This window comes from Bacidia gigantensis (assembly GCF_019456465.1).
Source record: "Bacidia gigantensis strain McMullin 20006 chromosome Unknown contig_295, whole genome shotgun sequence".
In the NCBI taxonomy this organism is placed as follows: Eukaryota; Fungi; Ascomycota; class Lecanoromycetes; order Lecanorales; family Ramalinaceae; genus Bacidia; species Bacidia gigantensis.
In genome coordinates this window covers 1,292,659-1,320,126 of record NW_025408608.1, presented here as the reverse complement: position 1 = coordinate 1,320,126, position 27,468 = coordinate 1,292,659, and the positions used below count along the sequence as shown (strand labels likewise).

The 27,468-nt window shown below is 48.9% G+C and overlaps 11 protein-coding genes across 11 annotated transcripts; 3 read left to right on the top strand and 8 right to left on the bottom strand.

Annotated features, from left to right (window-relative positions):
• Nucleotides 1-200: 200 nt before the first annotated feature.
• Nucleotides 201-1,446, bottom strand: KY384_008421 (uncharacterized protein; the record flags this gene model as incomplete). Its single annotated transcript, XM_044816910.1, has 2 exons — nt 201-1,318; nt 1,377-1,446. The coding sequence occupies 2 exons, from the start codon at nt 1,444-1,446 to the stop codon at nt 201-203; spliced, it is 1,188 nt and encodes a 395-aa protein (XP_044666275.1).
• A 1,886-nt stretch (nt 1,447-3,332) lies between these two features.
• Nucleotides 3,333-6,096, bottom strand: KY384_008420 (uncharacterized protein; the record flags this gene model as incomplete). Its single annotated transcript, XM_044816909.1, has 3 exons — nt 3,333-3,467; nt 3,528-5,780; nt 5,833-6,096. 3 exons carry the CDS (start codon nt 6,094-6,096, stop codon nt 3,333-3,335), a joined length of 2,652 nt encoding a protein of 883 aa, XP_044666274.1.
• Nucleotides 6,097-6,720: 624 nt separating this feature from the next.
• On the top strand, nt 6,721-7,837 carry KY384_008419 (uncharacterized protein; the record flags this gene model as incomplete). Its single annotated transcript, XM_044816908.1, has 4 exons — nt 6,721-6,785; nt 6,899-7,479; nt 7,529-7,662; nt 7,715-7,837. 4 exons carry the CDS (start codon nt 6,721-6,723, stop codon nt 7,835-7,837), a joined length of 903 nt encoding a protein of 300 aa, XP_044666273.1.
• A 273-nt stretch (nt 7,838-8,110) lies between these two features.
• KY384_008418 (uncharacterized protein) lies at nt 8,111-8,686 on the bottom strand (the record flags this gene model as incomplete). The annotated part of the gene is made up of 1 exon (XM_044816907.1): nt 8,111-8,686. The coding sequence occupies one exon, from the start codon at nt 8,684-8,686 to the stop codon at nt 8,111-8,113; it is 576 nt and encodes a 191-aa protein (XP_044666272.1).
• A 1,195-nt stretch (nt 8,687-9,881) lies between these two features.
• On the bottom strand, nt 9,882-11,682 carry KY384_008417 (uncharacterized protein; the record flags this gene model as incomplete). Its single annotated transcript, XM_044816906.1, has 4 exons — nt 9,882-10,298; nt 10,346-10,983; nt 11,036-11,105; nt 11,149-11,682. 4 exons carry the CDS (start codon nt 11,680-11,682, stop codon nt 9,882-9,884), a joined length of 1,659 nt encoding a protein of 552 aa, XP_044666271.1.
• A 462-nt stretch (nt 11,683-12,144) lies between these two features.
• On the bottom strand, nt 12,145-14,088 carry KY384_008416 (uncharacterized protein; the record flags this gene model as incomplete). Its single annotated transcript, XM_044816905.1, has 5 exons — nt 12,145-12,663; nt 12,712-13,365; nt 13,417-13,547; nt 13,602-13,884; nt 13,936-14,088. The coding sequence occupies 5 exons, from the start codon at nt 14,086-14,088 to the stop codon at nt 12,145-12,147; spliced, it is 1,740 nt and encodes a 579-aa protein (XP_044666270.1).
• Nucleotides 14,089-14,504: 416 nt separating this feature from the next.
• MDE1 (Methylthioribulose-1-phosphate dehydratase) lies at nt 14,505-15,236 on the top strand (the record flags this gene model as incomplete). The annotated part of the gene is made up of 1 exon (XM_044816904.1): nt 14,505-15,236. The coding sequence occupies one exon, from the start codon at nt 14,505-14,507 to the stop codon at nt 15,234-15,236; it is 732 nt and encodes a 243-aa protein (XP_044666269.1).
• Nucleotides 15,237-15,675: 439 nt separating this feature from the next.
• On the bottom strand, nt 15,676-16,103 carry KY384_008414 (uncharacterized protein; the record flags this gene model as incomplete). The annotated part of the gene is made up of 2 exons (XM_044816903.1): nt 15,676-15,780; nt 15,834-16,103. 2 exons carry the CDS (start codon nt 16,101-16,103, stop codon nt 15,676-15,678), a joined length of 375 nt encoding a protein of 124 aa, XP_044666268.1.
• A 3,011-nt stretch (nt 16,104-19,114) lies between these two features.
• On the bottom strand, nt 19,115-21,789 carry KY384_008413 (uncharacterized protein; the record flags this gene model as incomplete). Its single annotated transcript, XM_044816902.1, has 3 exons — nt 19,115-19,831; nt 19,950-21,691; nt 21,741-21,789. The coding sequence occupies 3 exons, from the start codon at nt 21,787-21,789 to the stop codon at nt 19,115-19,117; spliced, it is 2,508 nt and encodes an 835-aa protein (XP_044666267.1).
• A 1,821-nt stretch (nt 21,790-23,610) lies between these two features.
• KY384_008412 (uncharacterized protein) lies at nt 23,611-24,363 on the top strand (the record flags this gene model as incomplete). Its single annotated transcript, XM_044816901.1, has 1 exon — nt 23,611-24,363. The coding sequence occupies one exon, from the start codon at nt 23,611-23,613 to the stop codon at nt 24,361-24,363; it is 753 nt and encodes a 250-aa protein (XP_044666266.1).
• A 2,289-nt stretch (nt 24,364-26,652) lies between these two features.
• On the bottom strand, nt 26,653-27,108 carry KY384_008411 (uncharacterized protein; the record flags this gene model as incomplete). Its single annotated transcript, XM_044816900.1, has 1 exon — nt 26,653-27,108. One exon carries the CDS (start codon nt 27,106-27,108, stop codon nt 26,653-26,655), a length of 456 nt encoding a protein of 151 aa, XP_044666265.1.
• Between the last annotated feature and the right edge of the window lie 360 nt (nt 27,109-27,468).

Sequence of the window (27,468 nt, the reverse complement as noted above, 5' to 3'; positions counted from 1 at the left end):
GCTCTCGAGCAGAGGCATAGCCAAATATGCTGATCGAGGCAAGGAAAATGAACACACCCGCTATGCTGATTCGTTTGCACATCGTCCTCGACCGCATTACCATACTTTACAATCTGATACCAAGCATCTCCTGGTCCTTGCTTGTCGTGGAATGGTACGACGTGACCCGTGAGTGACTTCGTTCCTAAATCCGTGACTGATCATGGCCACCACCGGACTCTCTCGTAACTCTCAATAATGGCCTTTAGCTCCTCGCGTGTAAGCCGCGGTTTCTGCAGACTCCACTGCAGATTACTCTTTGCGCGCTTGTTGTTTAGACAGAGATTGCAGTCTTTGATGAGCTCCTTCTCCATGAAAGGCGTGAGTGGGCTGCCTTGACCTTGCTCGAGTCCTTTCGCTTTGATCAGATCAGCCCAAGGCTGCAGGATATCCTCGTTGACATCGTCGACGACGCTGTCGAGGTTCAGCTTCGCAAATTGACTGATCAAATTCCCCTGAAAGCCCGTCTGAATGCCAAATATAGCGGCAATATGCTCGGCCAAGCTCTCTTGAGAGGTGTCGCCGTCGTCCACAATGTTGAACGCTCTATCCGTCATGGTCGTCTTCGAATTTGGGGCGTTAATTGACGCCCATCCTGCAGCAGCCCAAGCAGCCGCACATACATCGTTCACATATACGGTGTTAATCCGCAGGTCCTTACCCCACAGCCATTTCATCTCTTTATCGAGACTTTGATAGACGCGAGCTAGACAAAGCCCACGCGAAAGAAACCCGGTGTCGTATAGCCCGTAAACATGGGCAAGGCGAAGGGTAGCATGTCGGAGGCCGGCGCTTTGTGCGAGCTTCTCGAGAGCCTCTTCGCCTACCAGTTTTGCTTTCGAAATCTTCAGCCACGGTTTTAATGGCGCGGTCTCGGTGCAGCCACCTGAGGAGACGGCGGAAGAGCCAGGAGGTTTGTAGATCATGCCTGTGCTGAACTCTATGAGAGCAGGCTTGTACTCCAGCTTGGCACAGTGTTCCGCCAGGTTGGTGGACAATTGGGTGTTACGCAGCTGGTATACGGATGGATCTTGCGAATATCTTGTTTCTCCTCCGCAATTGAAGACATAGCTGTAATGCTTGGCTTTTGTAGGAGCAAAGATTCGATCTAGCGACTGAGGACGTGAAGCATCGGCCTGCATGAAATTCGACGGGTGGCATGCTTCGTCAAATTCGGGCGGAAGACGGGCCAGTTGAGGAAGGACCTTGTCAACCAGGCGTACTTCTGAGGCTAAGCTGTTGTTGTGAATGTACAAGGCTAAGAAGCGGCCAATATATCCTACAATTCCAGAATTAGCTGAGATCCAATCAGAGCAAGGATTATAGCCATCAGGTACCTAGCCCTCCAATAATCAGAACTGCTGGCTTTCCTGTCGTGGAGGTACCCGCCACGGATTTCTCCGCCATTGTGATGTTGCTGCCGTTGATAGCTCAAAGAAAGCAAGAAGATGGGTCAAGGAGCTCGCTGTGCACGCTTGAAGTAGGAGAAGCGGCTCTGTATTTTTGATGCAAGCTTAGAAGTATGACACGGCAGAAATGATATATGTGGAGACCGAGGGCATGTAAGTGGTGAAGGGCACTCGGAGGGATGAAGATGGGAGGCAAGCCCTTGAGAGATCAAACGATATGCGGGTGAGACGTTTGTGCGTATTTGTGGGGTTCTTGGGTGTATTCCCCAACTGAGTTGCCTCGTGGCACTTTTATTCCACGCTCATGGGGGGGATCGTGATGCGAATGGGGTCCGCGCACTGGCGGTGTCTTTTAAGATGTGTGGCGTCAGTTAGGACGAGTCCCGTAGACCGAAAAGGAGTCTTTAGAAAAAGACAATCGATGTTGCAGTCACAAGACACACCAACTGGCGTTTCAGCCCCAGTGTAGCGGTGCAAAGAGCAGGTTGGGCAATTGGTATCAGAGGGGAATTCAGAGTTCAGAATTCAGACAGAGATGTCCAGGGCACCGGGAATAACCTTGGGCGGCCACCATGATGATCTGATGATGGAAGATTGCCATGTTTGTTTCTCAATCATGAACCTTACCAGACCCCCGTCCTCGATCGACTCGGTCCAAGCTGGTTGACTGGGGTGACGGGGGTGACTTGGTGGACCGGTGTGTTGTCGGAGGAAGCTGCGGTGGGGCTAAAATGGCCCTAGCGAAATTGAAGGACAGGCCGCAGAGCATGTGGGAAGGATCCAACCTATTATTGTCATCATTTTGCATTATACTCTGATATCTCCTCCCATTCAGCAGGCTGGGCCGTCAAGGCGCCGTCAGGACTATGCCACTTTAGGGATGCTTCATGCTAGTCATCTGAATTTTGGCTTAATTTTATTATTGTACCGAGTCTGAGAGCATGAGGGCGAGATAGCAGATACCATCATCGCGCATCATCCCGCCCTGCTGGTGCCTCTTAGACCTGCCTGGAAAGGTGCCCTTGGAGCGGGAAGCTGGCAGCGGCTTAGGCCTGTGCTCTAGGGGAGCCTAGCGAGGTTAGGGGGGTCAAGAATGGGTTAGGGCAGGCCTCTAGTGGCCAGTAGCAGCAACAGCATGCGATGGGCCTGGGTCTAGAAGGAATATCTCGTATTCCAGAATGTCGGCCGCATGGTTAGCACCCTCTGGTGCCCTTCATAACCTCATGCAAACCAGGATCAGGAGGTCTCCGGTACTCCTTTAGCTGTTCGAGCAACTGTGCAGGGTGGCCATGTGGCCGTGGAGAGCTGAAACACTGCCAGACAATTGACCTGCATGCGCTAGGAGAATACCATGCGTTGGTCTTACATCTCCTCCACCCGAAATGTGGTAAGATGGTGGAGCTTGGACATCATATTGAGGAGCATATCGCCCCCGGTCTGCATCACCCGCTCATGCATCGCCATGTGGTCTGACAAGGGGCCCGACAAGGGCCGGTCGAGCATCCCAAGCCCCATGCTGTTCCATCGCGGTGGGGGCTCTGGCTGACCTTGATGAAGCTTCTACCTACTGCACAGATGGCACACAGTGGCTGCTTACCCGCTGATGTTCTGGGACCTTCGCCTTCTATACTTTTGGGATTATGATATGTCAATAAGATACATAGTAGATCTGCAAGTACCCGCTGGCAATCGGTTGAAAGCATGCACTTAGCTTTCCTTTGCCTTCGTGTAAGCCATAGAGCATCTGTCTCCAATCTTCATGACCAAAGAATAGGAAGCAGGCTCCGGCATGCTTGAACCACCCACGACCAAATGCATGATATCCAAGCTATGCGAGAAGTCAAGGAAAAGTTCAGATGCAGGACGGTCGATCTGTTCCGCAATTCAGAATTCCCACTCTTCATCCACCGACTTGATGGCCCACTCGAATTTTTCTCGGAGCGTCTTCGAGAAGATTTTCTCGATCGGCAAGTCGAATTTCTTGCAGAACACCACCGTCAAGCGCGGGTCAATGTAATTCTGGCATCCAATTAGCAACGTGGTTCACAGCCCGGGCAGATGCCATGGCTATCTGCTTACAATTTTCGAAGTGCCGAGTGCCACTTCCTTGTTGCTCTCCTTGTCTTCGGCTTGCACTTCCATCGTACCAATCCGCTGGTCCAACTTCTGGAGGTTCGCTTCACATCGCTCAATGCTGGGCGCCTTACCTTCCGCCTCAACCTTGCCTTTCTTGTTTTCTCGCCCGAACTTCTTTTCAAGCTCCTTCACGGCCTGCAGGCGATCTTCAAGCTCCTTGTGCTTCATTTCCTTCTGTCCTCCACTCACAAGCTTTTCGTTTTCTTTGTTGAATTTCTTCTCGATCTTCTTACGATCCTCCTCAACGAGATATGCTTGATGCTCTTGGATCCATTGCTGGTCAAGATCATCGTCAAGCTCAAAATATGCCTCACCCTTTCTCTTCTTATGCTTAGGATCAATATCGAGCATCTGCTGCTTGACACGCCACTTCTGGTACTTCACACCTTTGAGGCGGTCCCCGAGCTTCTCCATTTGTGCACCATGCCCAGCTGCGACTGTGCGCTTGTGGTTACAGAGGATTGCAACTTTGCGATTCGCATCATTGTAGTCTTTGATCTTCTCTGGAACGGTGCCCCTTGACTTCATATCCCGTAGTAGATTCGACATTGTGAAAGAGGCGTTGTAGGTACGGAACACTTTCGCTGTGAGCCCCGGCATGAAATTTTGAAGGTGTTTGTTGAGCGAGCTAGTTGTCAGTCTGTCGAAAATGTCATCCCCTTCACTCTTGGGCGATTTTTTGAAGATCTTAAGATTCTTAAAGACCTGTTCATCGACTTTCACTTCGTCGTAGAAGCGGATGCTGTCTTTCCCCAAGAAGTCGAATATCACGGTGTTTGGAGGCCTTAGAGAGATATGTTCAAACTTCAGTGAGCAGCAACCTACAGTTTCTGCCTCATCCTCTCCCTTTTCGTTTCCCGCACGCAATGCGAATTCGTCAATCAGATACATGGCGGTGGCACGCTGTCGATTCGCCATAAGCTCGTCCTTGAGTTCTGCTCTATAGTGCTTGCGAATTCGATCAATGTGCTTCTTCAGCTCACGGGCCTTCTCGAACTTTTTATGATCACTTTGACCCTTGACATCCGAGTTTGCCGCAAGCATTACATATTTGTACGCCGAATTGATGTTTTCCTGCCACATTGCCAACCATGTACCCTCTTGGTCATGCTTGATATCCTTCCAGCGGTGTCCTTCCGGTGGCGCGGGTACCATTGCTTCCTTTCCAATGTTGATCGTTATCTGCTCAGGTTTTACCCGTGACTTGACGCGGCCAGTCTTTGGATGCTCACCGCGGCCTCGAAACAACCCAGGTGGCTCAACACGGAAGTTACCAACCTTTTGCTTGCGACCGTCCCACGTGCAATATAGATATGGAGCTTCGGTCTCATCTTTCTCTGCCTTTAGTCGCTTCTTTTCTGATGCAGGCTGGGCTTTCTTTTCGGTGCGTTGGGCATCGAAGTAGTCGAAGATTGGTTGGAAGTCGCACCTTTTGAAGTCTTTGATAGAAACTTTATTGCCCTCCTTGTCAGAGGCTCCACCCGTGTCCTTGAGTATTTTCTGGAAATCCTCGAAGAAATTCTTCACAAAGGTCGGATTTTCTACGTTGTGTGTAGAATTCAACATAGACCCAAAAAATGTAGCTACTTCCTCAGCTTCGGGAGCTAGTCTCAAAGGCTTGCCATCATATCGTAGTTTCACATTTTTAGGTAAAGGTTCATACTCTGGGGGAAATACTACGCCGTTATGCTGTAAGGTCGTCCATTTCTTAGTCCCATCTCCTTTTGTGGGATCTTCCCACCATTTGTACTCTTCTTCCTCTGCCTCGGCTTCTTCGTCTTGTTCCGTTTCTTCCTTCTTGACCTTACTTTTCTTCGGTGTAGTTTTCTCAATCTTTTGGGCGGGTCTCACTTTCCTAGCCATAGGTACGTCATCATCAGAGTCTTCTTTCTTTACTCCATTTGGTTGGCTTTTTCTTTTAGTAGATTTCTTCTCGGAATCGGGTTGTTTCGATTTTTTCCGGATTTCTTTGGCTTCATTGGCAGCCCTCTTGCGAATGGTGTCTTTTTCCTTTGCAAGTTTTGTTCCAAGTGGAGTGTCCGAGTCCTCAGACTCACCAATCGCTGTCTCACTGGCCTTGACAGGCTTCTTAGCAATAGTCGTGGTCTTAGCCTTTTTCTTGGTAACCAGCGGGGCGTCGTCAGAATCCGATTCGGGCGTAATGTCCTTCTTCTTCGAGACGCGCCTTTTCTTGCTCTGTAACTCATTAGTCAAGATCGTAAAATGATTTCAAATTTGAGCTACGGACAAGTGGAGCATCTTCATCTGAATCGCTGGTTGCCTCCTCGTAAGATTTGGTCTGGCTGGGGCGAGCCTTGCGCTTCGAGGACGTATTGCCATTAAGCTGGGGCTCGTCCACCTCCATCTCTACCACTGGTCCATTGCGGACTGAAATACCAACTGCTCCGTTAGTCGCAGGTTGGGCTTTGTCAAGGGCTCTATCGACGCTTTTAGGAATCTTGTCCTTTGATTTAGGCGCATGGCCTAGCATTGAGTACTTAGCATGTTCCATTATTGGTCGTACTCAGATGTTGCTGAGACAAGCTCTAAGTGCTTCTGGAAGCCAGGCGTCGAACAGGCTTTGCATGGGGTACGGAGGATTTTAGGGCTCACCATTCGTCTTACTTGCCCCGGCCAAGGGCACATCATCGTCTGAGGAGCTCATTTTTTTTTGCAGAAGATGTGCAACAAATTGGCTAACGAAGAGCTCGCTATTTGAGTGGTTTCTTCACAAAGGCGACGTAGGCTTGCCGCCGGTCCAGCCGACGCGAGTGATTCGAGGTCTCAGTGAAAGATGAAGATCGGAATTAAAAATCAAAAGTGATCTTGAATGAGGCAGAAAAGACAGCATTAAAAGACAGGATTTAGTCGCTCAAGGTGGTGAAAGACGGTTCCAGCTTGCTATTGAATCGCCGGGATGTTGCAGGACAATAGAGAGTGTTGCAGGTGAATTTGAATCGCGGATAGAGCGTGAGGATCCTTGGCACAGGCTTAATTGGGATTAGCTTCGTAGGCTCAGAAGCCGATCAGACTTCACTTCAAGCTCTCACTTCAATTCTCCCGCGCGCAGGAGGGCATTGAATGATAACGAAAAGCTCAGGGGCCAAGTTTAAGAGAGCCTCAATAGGTCGCCGCAATGGCCGCTATCATCTCGCGGGCTGCTCGGCCAGTCCTTAATGGCACAACTGCTGCTGCTGTTCGGTGAGTAGCACTATCCTCAAGAATGTTCACAGAGAATAGTCCTTCGAAGTCCCTTGCGAGGGGCTGACAACAAATTTGTACGGCGTGACTCGCGCTGACGCTTCATCTTCCAGGCCTGTTGTCATCAACTCAGCCAACTATGCGACTCTCCGTGAAATCGAAGGCCGCCTCAAATCAATCCGCAACATTGAAAAGATTACCAAGACTATGAAAATTGTCGCCTCCACCAAGCTTACGCGTGCTCAAAAGGCGATGACCGAGTCTCGATCCTATGGAAAATCTTCAAACACAGTGTTTGAAAAGGCGGAGACGAAAGCTGAAAGTTTAGAGAACCGGAAAACACTCATCGTCGTCTGCAGCTCAGATAAGGGTCTTTGCGGTGGTATTCATTCAGGTCTTTCAAAAGCTACACGCGCTATGGTAGAAGCTAAGTCGGACTCGGACATTGTCGTGATAGGGGAGAAGTCCAAGGCCCAGCTATCTAGAGCTACGGGAAAGAACCTCGTGCTCAGCTTCGCAGGCGTGGGAAGAGATGTTCCTACATTTGCGGATGCTCAGGCTATCGCCGACCAAATTTCTTTACTTCCAGAGGACTATGCTTCAATTAAAATACTATATAACCAATTTGTCAACGCACAGAGTTACTCTCCTGAGCCAATCGAGGCGTTCTCGGAAGAAGCCATCAAAAACTCCCGTTTGTGATTTCCATCCTTCACTGGTTCTTTTACTGACCCCACCCATAGCAAACTTTGCCGCTTTCGAAATCGATGATGAAGTCCTGGCAAATTTGAAAGAATATGCACTTGCCAATTCCTTGTACTGGGCTCTCGCAGAGGGCCACGCATGCGAGCAGTCTGCACGACGGAATGCGATGGATGTGAGTAGTATACAAACCCTTCATGACCCATGCTCCATACTGAACCCATTAGAACGCTTCGAAAAACGCTGGCGACATGATCAGCAGATATTCTATCCTTTACAATCGAACCCGGCAAGCCGTCATTACAAACGAATTGGTTGATATCATTACTGGTGCATCAGCGGCGGCATAGTCTACTGATATATTGTACTGTATTAGGTAGATACTTTTCGCCAATTTTTCAATCTTAGTCTGCCTTCATCCTTCTGCTTTCCCCTGACTTTTTCTGATCAAGGGCGTTCGCGTCAAGAATGCTCTACGCTCCCTTGAACTCCAAGTGTCATCCAGGACCAACCGATCAGAACCAATTGTCCCATGCGTCACATCCAGCCATCCAAATGCAGGCTGCCGCTCCAACTCCCAGCCAAATTGTTTGTCACCAAACAATTGAACGGCTACTAATCAATCATCGCCTTCTCTCACACACCACTCTTTCTAATTTCCCCGCAAAATCCCCGTCCACGAACCCTCTCAACTTAAACACCTTCAGCCCTTTCAGCCCCCCAACCATATCCTTCAGGATCTTCCTCTCAATCTCCACCATCCTGTCTACCACCTTACCTTCCCTCCTCATTCGCACCCTCACGTCCTCTAGGGCATGAGATGCCACAATATCTATTTCCAGGTTCCGCAATAATTGGAGATCCTGCAGCCCCTTCGAGACAAGGGGCAAGTGTGCCCATAGCTCGTCTCCCCAATCAATCTCAAGGCGAATATGCCGGAGAAATTGACGGTGCTTCACGGGCAGAGCCTGGAGGAGAGCGTCGAAATGTTTTGAGCTCGAAGGCGTGCTGGTTGTAATGAAATTTTCGCCGTAAAGGATGGGGAGACTGATGTGGTAGGTTTCGTGGCAGGCGCGGAGAATGGAAGTGAACACGTCTAAGAATTTGCTGTTGGGATTAGGGACAAGTAAGGTAGTACCGAGCGCGAGCGGGGATCGACGGACGAGCACGTAGCGGAGTATCAGACGGAGGAGTCCCATGGGAAGGGCGAGCAGGGAGGAGTATTGTGTTATTTTTTTGGGAGGGATATGAGTTGCAGAGGGTCTTGGAACAGTGCAGAGTAGCCGGTAGTCATGCAAAAGACGCAAGGTTTTTGTCTGCGTACTCCCATTATCATCAGACGAAGGACCAGGTTGCCGATCACGGAAGCAGCGTGATTCAATCGTCATTCCCTGAGATTCAGATCGCTCATACGGTCTGGTTGATAACAAGCACCGTCAGTGTGATATGAAAGTAGAGCCGCCCCTGCACTGGAGTGAAGGATCATCCACCAGAACTCCCGCGTCGAAAGTCCGAATCGCACGTAGCGGAAAAAGATTGAAATTGGCAGGCGCGACTCGTGAAGGACGAAGCTGGGGAGAAACATGAAACTTATTGCAACATATTTTATACAAGAGAAAGTTTTTTATTAGTCGCTCAAGAGATAATCAAAAGAGTCTTCGTTCCAGATTTCTAGCCTTTATTGTTTGTACAAGCTATTGTGCGACTTTCGATAGGCTGAGTTCAGCTCTACGTTCGTAATCAATGGCTAGATGATCTTAACAGGGTGTTTGCTAAGAAAAAGTCAATGGAAACTTAGCTGTGAAACAACGTGTACGTACTAATAATCTCTGCTTCACTCACAGCTATCCCCTGTGTAACAAGTGTAAGCTTTTCGATACATACATATCACCGTAAATCTTCCACGTTCTCACTGTATTCTTAGGAGACCTTATTGCAAAGCTAGAACGAGTGCAAGCGTAAGAGTCATGCCCGAAGTCTAGAATGATACCGAGCAGGTTATATTCCAGACAGCTTCCCTATCAAGAGCATCATCCAAACATCAAAGCCTGCGGGGGTGTATTTGTAGGAATGTAGCCAAGCTTAATCCAATTTGTGCCTCAAGTATCATTTGAATCGAAGATGTGGCTTTTACTGATACATGCCACTGTTCAAATGAAGGACTTTTCGCATCTGGAACCTTGTTTGTCGTGCAAGGCCTGGGAATACTTCGGTCGTCAAAATTCGACCATGAATCGTAGCAAGACTCCACATAGCATCCAAATTCAAGGGGGTGGTCAAAACTTGCAGATGCTGTTCAAATCGTTCGCTGTACCCGGCATTTTACCTTTGATTAAAGAACGTCAACCACTGCGTGATTCTCAAAGGTAGGAATAGAGGGTCGTTCCTTATGCTTCAGTTATGAGTCGGCATGTTGACTCCAGCCTTGCCTTCAATAGCGTCTTCACCTCTCCAAAGACTAGTGACAGTCTTTGTCTGCGTGTAAAAGTTGATACCACTCTTGCCGTAGAAGTTGTTCGCCCCTCCACCAGCGACACTTTTCTTGTTTCCAGTAAAGGAAAACATAGGAAGCGGGACTGGTATGGGAACATTAATGCCGACTTGACCTGCCTCGACATCCTTCTGAAAGCGCGTTGCAGATGAACCAGAACGAGTGAAGACTGCAACCCCATTACCATACTCGTTAGTGTTTATGAGATTTATTGCATCAGACAAACTTGACGCAGAAAGGCAGACAAGGACTGGTCCGAAGATCTCCTGAGTGTAGCATGTCATATGAGGTTTGACATCTGTAATAATCGTGGGCCCTAGCTATGATTATGTTAGGAATACGTCGTAATCGAAGCTTAGAGACATACCCAGTTTCCGTCAGGATACTTTTCGGGTCTGTAGCCTCTGCCATCTAATAGGATAGTGGCACCCTCTTTCTCAGCAGAAGCAATAAGACCTTCTATTCTTTCACGACTTTGAGGGCTAATGAGAGGCCCTAGGTCGGCTCCTTCCTCAAAGCCTCCATTTACATTCAGTCCTCTGGCTTTCTCTGCAAGTTCTGGAAGCCATTGAATCGTTTGTCCAACCATGACGAGAGCGCTAAGAGCCATACAGCGCTGTCCAGCAGCACCAAAGGCTGCGCCAGCTATTGCATTTAGAGCATGATTCTTATCGCAATCAGGTAATACTGCGGCATGATTCTTTGCCCCTAAGTTGGCCTGAACACGTTTGCCGTTGGCAGAGCCTCGAGTGTAGATGTACTCGCCTGCCTTGTTGCTACCAACAAAGCTGATTGCTTTGATAGCTGGCTCATCAATGATGAAGTCAACAGCCTTTGACGAGCCATGGATAACATTGATGACGCCATCCGGGTAGCCTGCCTCCCTCGAAAGCTCAGCCAAGATCATTGCAGCGCCAGGATCACGTTCTGAGGGCTTTAATATCAACGTATTCCCTGTGATAGTGGCAATTGGTATCGACCAAAGTGGTATCATTGCCGGAAAGTCTGTACCATATATCAACATCCGCAGGTGTCTAACATAGAGTATTATACTCACTGAATGGACAAATAGCAGCCACTACTCCCAACGGTTCTCTATAGCTCCGTGTTTCCATGTCTTTTGCTACCTCGAGTACTTCGCCAGTCATCTGGGTCGTGATCCCGACATACCGTCTCAGCTACTTGAAGACCCCTCAGAACATCGCCTTTGGCATCAGCGAAGGTCTTCCCTTGCTCTAGAGTGATGCTCGCCGCCAATCTATCCCAATGCTGCCGTATCAGCGCGACAAACTTGAACATAATCTGCTGTCTATGCAGTAGACTTGTAGCCCTCCATGTATAGAAAGCATTTTGAGCGCTTCTGACCGCATCCTTGAGCTCTACGTCAGTACTCTGAGGGACATGGGTAACGATTCTGTTTGTAGCTGGGTCATTCAAATCTATCCAAGCCTTGGCTTTCGACTCAACGAAGCAGTTGTTGAGGAAGTTTTGGGTCTTGTAAGGTGAGGCTTTTGTGGCATGACTCTTTGGGTAAGCTTTTGGGTCGCCGACGGTTGCTGCAACGCTTGTTGTAAGGCCTCGTTGGTGAAAGGGTGGGATTCGTGCCCAGGATTTGCGGGCGGGGGTCGAAGAAGGGGTGCAAAATATTGGCCGTTTGGTTGTTAACGCCGCTTTACGTGAGACGGCGCTGGATAGTCTCTGCATCTTCGGTGAGATGATACACCTCCAAGAGAAAAGGGCGGAAATCCACAGTCATGATCTCTCAGGCTTTGTCATTACGTAGATAGCCCCCTTCCGCAGGGCACATGGAATGCGGGGAATTCTAGCCTGCGGAGTCCCCGGCGTCCGGGGCCTTGCCGGGTACCTGAGGCGCCTCAAGGCTAGCGGCGCCACATAAAGATACCCAAATCTTTAGCTTCTTTGCCATGACAGTCAACTATCCGCGTAGAAAGGGAAAAACCAGAGGGCACTGAAAGTTGCAATGCTTTATGCTTCAAGCTTTTCACGCATTCTGACTTTAAAAAACAAGTTTCACCAAGCATAGATCTCTGTAAATGTCTCTTCTAGCGGCAAGCTCAAGTTGCTTTGCTCACTTTCCCGTGGCTGCTACCTACTATCTTCCGTCTTTCTCATATTTTGCAACCTATCTTCTGAGATCCTCTTATCTTACTCTGCAGGTCCCGTGGACCTCGTAGTCCTCCTGTTCACCTCGGCCTGAATCTTTTCGGCGCTAGTTGTGGTGGCGTCCACTACCTGGTCCTTTGCGTCCACAGCAGCCCCTTTGGTTTTCTCGATCGCCTTCTTAGCTTGCGGTGGTGCTCCTTTCGTAGCAGCCGTAGCAATACTGACGATTAAGACAATGACAGTCACCGCGAGAGCGCCAATGCCACCAGCGACTTCTGGAAGTGTCTTAATGGCTTCGACCGGGTCTTCCTTGGCAAGCTCGTAGAATAAGTCCACTTTTTCGCGGATGTAGGTCACAGGGTCTTCCTTGAAGTTGATCTCTCCTGCTGCTTTGGGTATGTCAGCTGGTTTCGGTTTCGCAGCGTCCTCTTCGGCTTTTTCAATCTTCTGCTTGATATCAAAAGTCGAATTCTTGAATTTAGTCGCATCTTCCACGGAGTGTCCGATGTAGATGTTATCGAAGAGAATGTCGTTCTGCATCGTCCAAATTTCGAAGCCAATCTGAAGTATGGTTAGCCTGGTGGATCATTAGAGGTGATAATCACTCACAGCCCCCATAGGTTCGAATTTGGAAGGCGTCTTATCTTCGAAATAGTCAGGATTGGCGATCTTCCTTGGCTTCCAAACACCTTTGTATGCTGGGTTGTCGATATATTCTGGAGTCCATTTGCCTTTGTAATCTGGATTGCGCTTGGATGGTCGCTCCCACTTCCCACAACCAGAAGCCTCTTCACACTTAGGATTGGGTACGGTTGGAGGAATCCAGTCACCATCTTCCTCGTCATCCCAATCCTCAGGCTTCTCAGCTTCCGGATCTGGTATTGTTGCTGGTTCATCGTCGAGCCAATCATCGGGCTTCGTGGCTTCTTCGTCAGGAACTTCAAATGGAGCTTCCTCATCCCAATCCTCTGGTTTCTTGGCGTCAGGGTCAGGAATTCTCGCTTCATCGACCCAGTCGTCGGGCTTGGTGTCCTTTGCGTCATCTATTTCCTTTTCAGGATTCACCGAGGGCGAAAAGTCTTCTAAAAGACTGCCCTTCTTCGACGACTCGCCATCAATCAAGATCTCGAAGGTGTTGTCCGGTTCGACAATGAGGGTGTAGAGAGCTGTGGTCTTGACAACCCGAGACATCGGGGCGCTCTTGAGATGCTTCTCCTCATATTCGCCAGTCTTTGGGTTCTTGTGTCGGAAGATGAAGTGGACCTAGGATACGTTAGGCACACATCAAGTCTAAGCGCACTCATTTATATTTACCTTATTCGTAGAACCACATTTGTCCGGACCAAACATAATGATATATGGGGAGGCGTTTGAGAATTCATCAGATGCCAGTTTCTTGTTGTCTTGCAGGAGCTTCATGTAAGCTCCACCACATTCCAAACCATCTGGACCCAACGATCAGCCAGCCCTTGTGTAGCACTAGACACTTTGCAACCTACTCTGAAGCTTAACCTCGTACTGGACGACTAACGTTTTGCCCTTATTGTCGATCTTCTTGGGAAATTTGGCCGAGATCGCGTGATGTGCTGCTGCGTTCTTTACAACAAGGCCTTTGTCTTCCTCGATTCCTTTGAAGACAGATGGTTCCTCGACAGACCATTCACCTACATAGGCCCAGTCTTCGGTGGTCTTCGAGTCCTCTTTCTTAGCGTGTGAGGCCTTCCACCGCGAGTCCCAACCCGATGTGAATTGCTCGAGGAACGGCGCTTTAAGGTCAGTGGGCTGGAAGACAATTAGCTCACATTTAGGAATCTTTTGGTGGAGACGACAAACCGTGAAAGTTGGCCTTTCGATGACAGAAGAAGTCGTAGTCTCCTCTACGGTAGTTGAAGAAGATTCGGGCTCTTCAGCGTCATCTGCCCAGGCATTCCCAATAAGTAACGCGGAGGAGTAAAGGCCCGCTGCTAACGCTCCGTTGAGACGCATATTGGCGGTCTCGCAAAAACGAAAGAATGGGGCAAGAAAAGGATGGTGTTGTGAAAGGCAAAATAACTGTGAAAGGGGAATACAAATGGGGTGAAGAGGACACTGTTGTGGCGCGGCTCTTTATGCAATGTTTTCCGAGAAGCCAGATGTCAATTGGAGCTTCTTCCACAAATTCTCTAGCGGACTTGTTTCCGTCCTTCTTGATACGGCTAGGCTGCACGGGCGGCTGATCTGGTGCTATTTCCAACTGCAACGACCGAAGTTGTCACCTACTCTCGAACACACTTGCGTGTGTTTGATCTTTATCCGCCAATGACTGTATTTGGAGTATTCTTCAGTCTGCGCTTACAGTGTGGTCGGCAGCTCCGCTTCTATCGAGTCTGCTAGCCAGTGGCTGAGTCGTCTGTTCACAAAGAATGATGGGCAGCCAGGATGTTGCACATGGAAGGAACAACGATCATCTTATCTCATCTGAGGATTTAACTCATCCTGCAAATCACATCTGTGCACTTTGCCGTACTTTCTACACCCTGGGCTGGGTCACCGGGACTGGTGGCGGAATGTCCATCCGACGAGGACCATACATCTTTATTGCTCCATCTGGCGTACAGAAGGAATTAATGCAACCTCACGATATCTTCGTACTTGAATATGCAACTCGCTCTTACTTGCGTAAGCCTCCGGTACTGAAACCATCTGCTTGTACCCCTTTGTTTCTTGCCGCTTTCGACCGCGGAGCAGGATGCTGCATTCACACCCATTCTCAGGCAGCCGTTCTCGTCACCTTGTTAGTTGAAAGAGACGCCAAAGAAGTTGGCGAGCAAGTGGCCGATCGATGTTTTGAAATAGAACAAATCGAGCAAATCAAAGGTATACCAAAAGGCAGAGGCAAGCAAGGCATGCTCGGGTATTATGATCGACTCCAGATCCCCATCATTGAGAATACTGCCCACGAGGAAGATCTGACAACAAGCTTAGAGACTGCGATGGACCACTACCCTGACACTTATGCTGTTCTGGTCAGAAGACACGGTGTCTATGTATGGGGAGATAATGTGCACAAGGCCAAGACGCAAGCAGAAAGTTTGGATTATCTGTTCCAGCTGGCAGTTGAAATGCGTAAATTTGGTCTGTCCTGGGTTAGCTGAGAAAGGAAGAAAGATGCCGAGCAGACGGCGACGCCGCGTGCCATATCTTGCGGTGTTAACCAGAACCGGGCGTGAGTGCGACTAAACTCTCTATCGGTATGGGCATCCATATGCTGTTTTGGGGGCTGGTCATGCAAGATTCCTAGAGTCTCCAGAAATGTCAATAAATGACTCAAGCATGTCATGCACGCAACAAGCTCAAACAAGGACTTGAAGTGTATCCGCCAACGAGATTCATCAATTCTTCCCACCAGCAAATCAGGCGCGCGATGAGATGGTTTGTGACAAGAAACATTACAGCTGAGCTAGGTCTTGTACAAGCTACATGCACTTTCTCGACTAATGACGAAGCCCGGAAGCACATCATATTATTCGGGCATGGGGAATTTTTCGCAATATCTCCGAACAGAAACAGACGGCAGCCACCCAAATGCTCATCCTAGGATTCCTCCTTCTTGTGGTGCAAAACTTTGTCTTTCACCTTGTCGATCAGACTTTCTTTGTTGTCGGTATCATCCTTGTGGACGTTGCCTTGTCCGCCTCTCTGCCAGCCTTATTAGCTGATCCAATGACACACCAATTTGATGCCACGCTTACGCCCGTATGATAGTTCTCATAGCCTGGCCCTTCCCCCGGATGTCTGATGGCTGTTTCGGGCACGACATCCGCGTCGCCAGCTTGACCTTTGACAGGCTTGACATTGGGGGAGTTGATATTGCCAGCTCCTCCGCGGCCCGCGGAGTATGCGCCATCACCTTGGTCGCCGACTTCTCCCTCCCGAACGATCCCGCCATCGACGTAAGTATGTGTGTCGTTTGTGATGTTGCCTGCGCCACCGCGACCAGTGGAATGAATATTTTCTGACATTCTAATTTAAGATTTCTGTAGAGTCAGGTCGTACAAAATGTCTTAGTGAAGAAGTGGAATGAGCAGTGAGTTGATAAGTGAGAAGAGAAATTCTTGGAGTGCGAAAGGCTTTAAGAAGAGCTGTTTTGCTTGGTACGGGCTATGGAGTATTTGTCGAGGGTATTTGTCGACATTTTCCATGCCCAGACCGCATGACGTTGGAGGGGCAGCGAATGATGTGACTCCTTCCAATGGCGCCTCTTGGCATGTCCTACGCTCAAATCACGAATGCCCGTGTTACCTTAGGTTGCCTTTGTCTGCTCATGTGAACCGTTAATAAGACCGATCTCTCACGCCCTAAGCTTCCTTAGTAACGACGGCGCAGCTGTAAACCCTTTTGTTGGCCCGGTGTCGGAGCTGGTGACGACAAACACACCATCTGCAACAAAACAACATGATCTATGATCTAATACGGAACGGAGTAAGACTGACCAGTCGAGGTAGGCTCAGGATGTAGGCCCCGTCGTTTGAACTTCACTAGATCGCTCCTCACGATGGACGTGGTCTTGGCGGCTTGCTGCGAAGATGCATATGCATTGCACCAGGCGAGATCCAATGTCATTCGATGCATAGGCAGGCACGGACTTTCAGCAATTATTCTCATCGTCTCCTAATATATCAGTATTCTCTTCAAATCGCACTATCTGCGTTATGCCTGCATTTTGTGGGCTGGAATGGCCCTGGGACGCTGCTAAACAAGCCTTTTTCCTTTGTGGAACATGTTGCATGCACGTTTTATCATCCGTATAGTTAGCAAAGAAAGGTAGTCGCTTGGCCTGCTAGTAATTTCGTTCGGATGTTCCATGGTCCCGGCTCACCTTCGAAAATATTTCATGTTCTGTGGTCTTACCATGTGCACCAACAATCTAGGAGAGCGGCCAGAATACAACTGTGGTACTCCGCATAGCCGTGGCAGAATCCTGTTGTAAGACTTCAAGAGCGGCCCTTCCTGCGTGATGATGCTCATAGGAACTATCACATGCACCGCAGTATCGGCACTGATTGTAAGACACTGAACAGCATGTGCAACCTCAATCTTCGGTGAGGCCTGTTATGGCCAGGTATATAACGTATTCTCTCCGCCCTTCTTTCTTCTCTACAATTCATTCATCTTCCAAAAATTTCGAGTCTATCAATTTGAATCCCTAGAGAGGATTGAGAATCTCTGATCTTCGTCCTTACTTTTCTCACTTTCACGGTTTTGACTTCAGTGATCCACAAGTTAACCAACCTACAAATATGAACAAGCAAGTGGCTCGTCACAGACGAGTCGAAGAGCTAGCTCCAAAATCACAAAAGAAGCTTGAGTACAAATCTGCTCAGTCAGACAGCGGTTCGCACGAACGTTCTTCGGGCAGCAAACAGTCGGACTCTCATAGCAGGACCCATCAAGGGGGCAGCTCCTCTAGTCGCTACACCGATTCTGGGGCCCTGGTAAAACATGAATCTAAGCAGGGGAAGTCAAGTTCCCACTACGATGGTGGGTCGAGGACTGTAGAGAAGTACAACCCTTCCAAATCTTCTACGTCTTCCCAAAATGCTATGGTTCCATACGACAACAACAAAGCTCTCAGCCCCGCTGGAAAACACTACAAGTCATCAGGATCATCAGCCGACAGCTCTGCAGACCACGGAAGTCGCAAAACAGACGTCAGTAGACGCTCGACAAGTACCGCTTCCCACAGTCAATCGAAATCATATAGCGATAGTCACTCCTCATCTCGGCATTCTGAAGCCCCCAACACACGTTCGGGCACTTCTACAAAATATTCTAGCCGGGACAGCCAGGCTCCTTCCAGTCGCAGCACAGATTACGACCATGGAACCTCCGGTCGCAGCTCATCATCGTCCATGACCGTCCGTCCCCAGCAAAGCAGCCAACGCGAATCTTCCCACCCTAGCAACTCGAGTAGGTCTGATGCCTATACATCTGGCACAAACTCACATTCGCGCTCGAATGCCACGGCCCTCACGACTAAACACACCCAATATGCTCCACGCGATTCCTCCCGCCAAGAGAGCTCGAGTAATAGGTCTGACGCATACACGTCTGGTGAAAGTTCGCGTTCGCGTTCGCGTGCCAACGCCACCGCCCTCACGACGACCCGGGATCGGGATAACCAGATCACCAGGCGTCCAACCCATACAGACTTTTCATCACAGTCGACGCAGGTGGTAGAGAAGCACCATCACCATCACCATTACAACGATGGTCCAGAAGTCCATAATCATTATCATGACCGCCCGATCGTGCCATACTATCCGCCTCCGCCTCCACCTCCCTACTATGGCCCTAGTTACGGCCATTATAGCCGTCCCCTCTTTCATGACCCGCGGCCCAGGTGTTATTGTTGCGGCTCACGCATGCGGCATGGGGAAATGGCGTTAGGGGGCAATACTGTGGCGACTGCTTCTACAACCGCTGCAATCACTGAACCCCATTATCTTACTCGAGTCGTTGGCGAAGGATGGCTGGTGGAATGAGATGACATAGCTGATTGGATGACAGAAAGGAAAGCGACTATTGCCTTCTAGAAGGAGGCCATCAGGTCTCGAAGGCCTGGGACACTTGAAAGTAAGGTTACATAGATCATGCGGTAGATTACTAGACGTGCATTTGCTCTCATGTAGGAAACTTTTCAAATAGCAAGTTGAATGAGCATGCAAGCATAACATGAACAGGGCCTTTGCGTTTTTGCGTTCTTCAGTATAATGGCATTCTTGAATTCTAAAAGCGAGCCTTTGACGTGTCAAATTCTAGGAGGCCTCTCACCTTAAGAGGAGAGAATCATACGCGCGCTCTTCTCATGCAATTAGACATGTAACGATAATCCTGATTGGCAGAGCGTTCCTACCGGCTGCGATTTCATGCCTCGTGGTGGTGCCCTCGTACCCCGCAAAGCGTGGTTTGTGTATGGCATTGGAGGCATATTGTGTTCCCGGAACAGTCCTGAACAATTCCCTCTTGTTCTTCACCCTTCATCACTTCGTCCAAAGCGTCCTCCAAAACCTATATCCCTTTTGAAGAATTTACCGATATTCCTAAGGTTTTCGTTCAAGTTCCCCGTCGACAAATTTGCCTGCGAATCTGGACTCAAAGCTCGTCGATTTGCAGGCGGCGGAGGACTTGCAATCCTCGACTCTGCGGGAGTCCCTGAAGTGCTGGAGCTTAATGCCGGGGTTCCAAACCTATCGACACCGTCTCTGGCAGCAGTCATGATAGCATTGCCAAAGTTTGTGGGATCAAAGCGGCCAGGAAGATTTGAAGTGCTCAGACTGGCTGCCTGTCCTAGTGATCCAATGCCTGTGGAAAGATGGGAGCTGGTGCTTGTACCCAAACTCAAAGGGGTGAGTACAGGCGACGATTGCTGGAGATTCTCATGTTTTGGACTCGAGCGATGAGCTTGAAATAATTCCGTGAGATGAGATTGGTCCTGCTTCTTGAGCCCCTTGAGCTCAATAATCTTGCGGAAGTTACTGTCTGATTTGTCTGCAATATGGATAAGATAGGCCTGCACGAGAGCTTCCGGGGGGGATGGGCGGACTTGAAGAGTCTTGAGAATTGGGTCAATACGTGCCATTGAATGGCCGACGCGCTTGATATATCCAGTCGAAGCTTGCTTGACATTACTGTTCAGCATAGGAAGGGCCTCGAAATACTTTTTCAAGGTATAGATATCGAGCAGCATCTATAGCTCATTAGCCCTCTGATAGTAGACTCGAAGTGTAACGAATGTTTACCTGCTCTGCTCCAACCTCATTTACAGGCCTGCACTGGAATACATTAGTGAGGTAAGCATTGCATACCATGTCGACAACATTGTCACAGAACGCCCGAGTGTACTGCTGTTTGTGCAGCAACGCTAAAATCTCACCAGCTCGCATATTCACTACTCGTATAGCCTCTGAGATATAAGAGCTTTGATCTGTAACATTTTCCATTTTGCTCCAGCCGGTATTTCGCATTTCCCGCCACGACGGTTCGAGTTCAAGCTCGACCTTACGGACCAAAGCACGCACTGTTGCAGCAGCTATGCCCATAAAAGCTTCTCCTTGACTCTGCAGATCGACACTTGATCTGAATTCAGCATCTATCCGAGCTTTGATTCTTTCGTCAAGTTGCACGCTTGTATTATAGCAATAGTCTGCAGTATTCAGGACCACAATCATGTCTTCTACATTAGGTATTTTCGATGGTGTTTGACCGCTCGGGCGTTCGCTTAGATGATACCACAGTATCTGCTGAGCATACTGATCAAGATACTTAGCGAAGACTTTGGATAGCTCCAATAGCTTTGCACCAGGTGAAAGCCTCGCACATTGCGAAAGAGTCAAACGATAAAAATTGAACAGGTCAGTCGAGGACGCGAGGACTGTTTCCGGGCTGAATTCCTCCTCCGGCGGGCGAAGTGGTTGTTGCTTATATCTTGGTATCAACATAGAGAGCTGTTTGTCTTGTGCCTCCACCCATATGTTCAAGTGCGGCTCAAATGCCTCCGAAATGGCATGGTTGAATATTGCCGTCTTATCGTCGCTCGAACTGACAGTATCCATAGAAGTACGAGAAGCATTGAAGAACCTTTTCTCCAGAAACTGCTCGAATTCGAGAGTCTCTTGAAGGCATTTGAGAAGCAGCTCAACGTCCATGGTCTGACCATCAGGCCTTCTTGCTAACCTTGAAAGAATACCCTTGAAGTCTTCTCGTGTCCCTTCACAAAAAGCGTTTGCTAGGATCTCGCTAACCCGCCATGACTGTGGAAACAGGGGCGCATGCTCGCTGTCATAGGTCTTGAGCAATCTCTTGAACCATGAATACCTCATTGAAATGTTTTCTAAGGACCCCGCCTCTTCACTGCCCCTGAACAGTTGTCTGTACTCTCGAAGCTGAGTGTTGCAGTACCACGTAATCAGTCTGGACCGGGCGTTTTCTCCTAATGCCTCCATGACTTGGCATGCCTCTGCCAATGACCATCTCTTTTGTCCAATTTCGCCCTTTGCAAATGTAACTTCGAAATCTTCACACACCTGTTCGAGCAGCTCTCTTTGGAGATCTGATACATTCCGACTCAAGGTAGCGATTTGGTCTATAGAGCGATAGGATTTGAAGTGTGCCATGAGCTGTATGACAGCCTGCAGCAGCTGAGCGCACTCCCTATATTGCCGAGAGCTACTCAATCCCTTCAATTGCTCATAGGCGGTCGTGAGCATTTGGAGTCTTTTCAAAGCCGTCATTGATAGCGTTAGATTTCTTTTCGTGTTATCGAGCCTTTTGATATCCGCTGTCATGTCTGTGATCGCTTCCTCCGTCTCCATGGCACGTCTGCTGACATTCTCAACTTTCTCGAAGAGTTCAGGAAGGTCTGATTCAGCATCTTGTATCCGTTTGACGGCTTCGGCGTCAGCATTGGTTTGGTGTTTCACCGCAGCGGCGATTTCGCGGTCGAGATCATTTTGATAGGTGTCCAAGGCTAGCGATACTCTCGAGACGGAAGAAAGGGTCGACGGCTGCGAGAAGATAGCGTTGAGGTGGTTGATGGGGTCATAGTCGGCTGGATAATTTGAGAAATTAACTCAAGCAGGTAGGCGTCCCAAACTTACCAGCATCTAACGAGTTGAGACTGGAAGCCTCTTCACTCGCAAGCACCATGAAGCCGAGCTCTTACCATCTCAGATTTGACTTTACAATCGATCAATCATGGTAGAAGCACTTTACGCGTATGATCTAGACGCGGTACAACGCCTTTTACGCAGAAGCTCATCCTTGATATTTCACCTCAGATCAAAGAGGCAACATGTAAGAAAGATGTAAACCTTTAGTCGGCTTGTAAGCGGATTGTATAGCCTTTTTGAATAGGCCGTAGTCTACGATTATTTTATGGTCGGTCGTAGATCAACCTATTTTCTATCTATTGAGGTTGGACCTTCAAATGACGACCACTTTCATTACCTTTCAGCTTTTGAGTACGGTGCTGCCTTCTTATCCGCCTTCTTCTCCCTCGTTCTCCGATAATATCATTTCGCGTGCTCCCTTAGTTCAACCATAACAGGAACTTCTCCCACATCTGACACAATTCTCTGCCTCTTTTTGCCCCTCTCATAGTCGAGACCAAAGCGCCTTGCTAGCCATCCTCTGGACCAAATCAAACACCAAACAACACCAAAGATTACTAAAGCTGCCGCTAAAATGCCAAAACAGTACCCAACAACCTTGCCCTGCCCTTTTGATGGGTCAAGAAAAGTGTAAACGTAAAACCCTGCAGATGCATGACTTATGTACGCCAATGCGAGATATAGAGCAAGAAGTAGAATGAGACAGACCATGTGAAGCGGCGGGGGCGCGTTCGTGCGGGGCAAGGTGATCTCCAGGAGGGCATAAAGCGAATTGAGGCCGTGCTGAGATATCTGTCGCGCTTGTTAATACTGCCTTTGCTAGGGACGATGTCAGATTTGACAAGGCGCTAGACCTACGTTCGACCATGCTTGTTCGTCATTCTTGAACCATTTATCGTTATACAGAACCACCCAAAAGATAATTGTGACTAGCGGCGGAAACACCACGATCGTGGTATAGAAGATCGAATGTGCCGCTTGGAGAGGTCTTGACCATCTATTAAGCCAGCTCTTTCCTCTTAAAGCATAAGTCACGGTATGTAGACCAGCAAAGAGAAAATAGAATGCCAGCCCAAAATATGTAAGATTGGTGAAGTACGAGAACCAGTGGCGCGCCCGATCAGGTCGTCCATGAGTACAGTCCCATGCAAGTATGAAAAAGATTGTGACAAAGGCGTATAAGGAGAGGACGAGGCGAAGGATGGCAAGCACAAATGGTGCAAGTATTATGGACGTGGTGAAGCGATTTGAGGGGTCGAAAGGTATGGACACGCCCAGCAGGCCGTAGAATTTGTTTGAAGCCATTGTGAACTACGTCTGAGATGTTCGTCCATGGCACTGTATATAAAACAGATTCATTAGGATCTTGACACGAAACTGGTCAGCAGTAACGTTGGTCCCCTCGGTCCATGTAAAATTGACAACAATATCATTTGGCTTTTCAGGGAAGTCAGCTCCTGGTGGCTCCGCCCTCCGCACCCTAAACTGTTCACCAATAGGGAGCAGCAAGGAGATGGTCGCCTAAAAAGGAGCTGCCCCTGGTAAAAGCTCGAGCAGAAGCCTCTTGGGATCTGCGCTGGTTGGCCTGGAGCCTTCTCTGTCCAAGATCTCGGCCTCGCGCAGTCCTTCCTGCCCGTGGTCGCGAGAACCGAGACCCTGCGACAGTACAATGCTGTTATCTAGCTGGATGGTCAAGCGCAAGACGGTATGATAGTCGATTCCAATTGATGATATCAGCATTCGCCGCAATTATTTCAAACGCCGTACCCTCCAATTGTCTCTTCACAGCTGCTGTCTCTTATTTTGTCCTTGTATTGTCCAATACATGAAGCGTTGAAATAATAATATTTGCATTGACATGACATCTTTCTTTTCTCTGCCTCTGGAGCTTCGCCTTGAGATCTACTCTCTGCTTGTTCAGGACGAACCGGTAGAACAGTATGGGGAGGATAAATTCATGTCTGTGGAGATGACAACCCACCCTATTCTATATGTCAATCACCGTGTACAAGAAGAGTCCGCCAGTGCAATCTTTGGACGAGGGTCATGGGTGCAGGACTGTCCATCTAGAACCCTAGCTGCCTTTGAGAGGATGACTTTCGTAATTAAACATGTCAAAAAGCTGGCTATTAAATTACAGATGCATCACATTCTGGGGGCGCCGTTGAACGACCAAGGGTTCTTCGACTCGGACGGATACCATTGGGAAGGTCCTATGCAGAATAGACAAATCTTTGAAGATAATCTTACGAGGCTCTTGGATTTTCTGAAAGAGGCACAAGGCTTGCAGTCACTAGAGGTGCTTTGGGGGGAATGCTACGTATTCCGAGACCGAGGACTGGCAGAACTTCGTACAGATGGCGCGTCGACACAAAAGGAACACCACGGGCAGGCCGGCACGTTGACGACAGACGGACTGAAAGACATACTCGCGCGTCTTACTAAACTCGATCCTTCTTGCAATCTTTCCCTGGGTAAATGTTGGGTGCAAGTGATTGATGCGCCTGAGTACGCCATCCAGAGTCTCGAAGACTTTTCACTCAGACAATATCGACGAGCTGTCTCGGGCACCGTCAAGCAAATCATTGAGCAACGAAAGACGGCAATGTGAACTGTCTCGGGTGCCAATGGCGTGCTTCATGAAATCTCGAGTGCTATATACGAAATGTTCGTCACTTCATGACTTTGTCATCATAGTCCTTATTGCTGTGGCTGGTTCAACAGGTCAATCAGTCCCCTCAACCGGTCATTGGCTGACACAAGCTTCTAGCCTTCCGGTCATCGTTCACTCAGGACTGGTAGCAGCTAGAGCCCACCGTCGCTCTTCTCTGCTCATCTTGACGAAGTCGCCGTAGCACTCTTCGGGCAGAGGCGTCACGCACTTGATGTCGGCTTCCTCCCGGAATTGCACTCTCTTGTTCTTCTTCGAGCTCTTGAATACTGGTGCGCGTGGTGGTGGGAGTGGCGATCGTGCGGGTGGCAGTGGTGATCTCACTGCTGCTGGCACTGCTAAAGCCAGGTCGGGTCTTCGGGTGCTGCTTATCGTGGATGCTGTGGCGACATTTGAAGAAGGAGGAACTGCAAGGGACAGTTTTGGGCGCGATGCGCGAGCTGTTGAGGCGAGCATTTTGATTGGTATAATTGCAGATTTGGATACACGAAAGGTTGGATGACAGATTTATGGAGGTATATGAGATCGGGACCTGGTCAACAGACTCGATTCTGCAAAGATTGTGTCGGTAGAGAAGACTCGCGATGAAATCTATGAAGCAGAGGCGAATTGTTGTACTGGGCCAGCCAGTAGGCAGAGAAGCAAGTACAGTACGAAAGAGAAGACTGCGAAGTACGGAAATTGAGCAACGAACGGCAACAGATCGGGTTAACAGGAAGGACTCATACCTACCCGTGGATGTGATAAGTGGACGACTTCTACAGGGAAAGGTGGGGCAACGCAGTGACCATGGAGTGGTGATAGTACAGACAAAACAATTGGCGAATCAGAGGGTTTGAATACGGTTAAGCGCCCATACCTGATGGACGAATATGCAGGTGCGATGTGAAATAGCTTGATGCAGTAAGATCACAGTCCACAAAAAGCCACTGTCAATAATTATAATAATGCGCGATTTGTTGTTTGGTCGAACGTTCATATCAACAGCATCATGCATGTCGATCTCTTGACAATTTGGGGGCATTTCCTCGTCTGAGCTTTAGGGGTCTTATACTCTTATTTTGAACGTTGGCTTGTGCATTTGGCACATGCTCATAGCTTTGCGGCTCAGACAAGGTTGCAAACCGAAGGACTTCCTGTGGACCCTGGCGTGATCTGAACCAGGAACATCGGCATTGACAGCCCCTGCGCTCGAGGGATTTATGCATGCACACACAAGGCACAAAAAGAGCCTCCGTCTTTGCGTTCCTGTATGTCTCTGCTGAGCAACATGAATACGAACTGTGAAATACGAACACACGGGCCTTCCTGGTGACGAGAATTTGCTCAATAGTACTGAATAGCAAATGGAAAAAATCGTGTGCGAGCCAGTAAATGTTCCCATTTTATGCAGACAGTATTCGTACAGATCGCTCTATGTTGGAAGTGACAACTCAGGGTCTGATACCCTCCTCCCAGAACGAATGCGATATAGTTACAGTTTAATAGTATCGTACAGCTCCAAGCCAGCAGAAAGCATTGCGCTTTCCTGTTCGCCAGGAGAACATTAGTCGTATCGAGTCTTATCGTTACAGTCGCTTCCCGCTCATGCTTTCCCAAATATACCCATGATAGCGCCATTAATGGTGGTACAACGTTGTACAACTTCTAATGAGTTGTCACAGGGATCTGAATTCCTCCGGACATGTTTGCTGGGGAGTGATGCCTTTGTAGACTACTCGCCAGCGTACTCGGCATGATATTTGGCATGTTTGCAAAGTGGGTGCCAAAGCTCGGTAATTTGGTTGAAGAGTCCCGTCCAGACGATAAAAGATTAGCAAGTGGTGGTTGTGATGATACAGTTGGACTAGTATTAGTCGGAAATATAGACGGTGCCGTCATTGTCGGCGTAAGAGATGGAAATGATGAAGTACTATTGCTGAAAGTGCGAGTTGGGGTGGGGAAGCGAGATGAATGTTCGGTGTGCGCTGAGTAAGGTGCGTATTTCTCGTCCTCATGGCCACTCCGGCTGAGGGTAGCTGGTGAGCGATTTACCTCCCCGCCAAGGGGTATCTCGTGGAATTTCTCTGATCTGGTGTCATCTGAATGAGAACGTGACCGGAAGATATGTCCGCCGTAGAGAGCGTCGACGTGATCAAGCTCCGGTAACTGGCCGATGCTGGCTCGTTGTTCTCGACGGCTGGCGCTCTTGCCAGCCTTTGTGACATGGCTGATGCCACCGTCAGCAAACTAGTCAATGTCAGTCTCTAGGCTCACAACGGGAATGGTTTGCAATCGTACTTTGGACTCGACCGTTTGCCACTTTTCGTTAACTCTGTTGGCAAGCAAGGTCCACATCTCCTCGCGCACTTCAAGGTAAGCCTTGCCGAGTGCTTCCATCTTAGAATGATCCCAAGAGTCAGCCGCGGTTTTCCTCTCCATGAGTCGCTCATAACGCTTGCGACACGCATTAGGAGTCTTGTCCGGGAAGTGGTTACTGGCAATGGACTGCCAATTGTGACCTTGTGAGCGGAGTTGTTGAAGGAGGCTATCGTTCTTTGGCAGCCATGCTGAGTTGGTCGGTTTGTCATCGATGGTTAGAGGAGGTGTGCGAGGCTCGTATGGGGTAGTTGGAGTTGGGGTGGCTGTTGGGTAGGGTGCTGTTCGTGCGTGATGGCGAGTACCCTGACTAGGAGCCTTGCCCATCTTGACGACGGGTTGGTGTGGATGTAGGATTGGGAATAGGACAGGCGATCTTCCGACAAGAAGAAAGTGATGTACAAGATAGAAGACTGATTAGGAAGTGGGGTCCGAGAAAAGAAACGAGGATGTTTACGAGCTTTATGCAAGCATTGGCTCTGACAGGCTCTTTCGAGAAAGGGGAATGGGCTTGGGTTGATGTGCTATGATGTATGATTATGAATGGACAAGCTAATCGGAAGCAGAGGGAATGATGAGAGGAAGAGAAGAGATCCTCCAGGGAACACTGCGATGCTCGACTATAATTGCATTTTGAAAAGTCAAGATATGTGACCAAGGGAGGCGAAGCAGCATGACTTATACTGT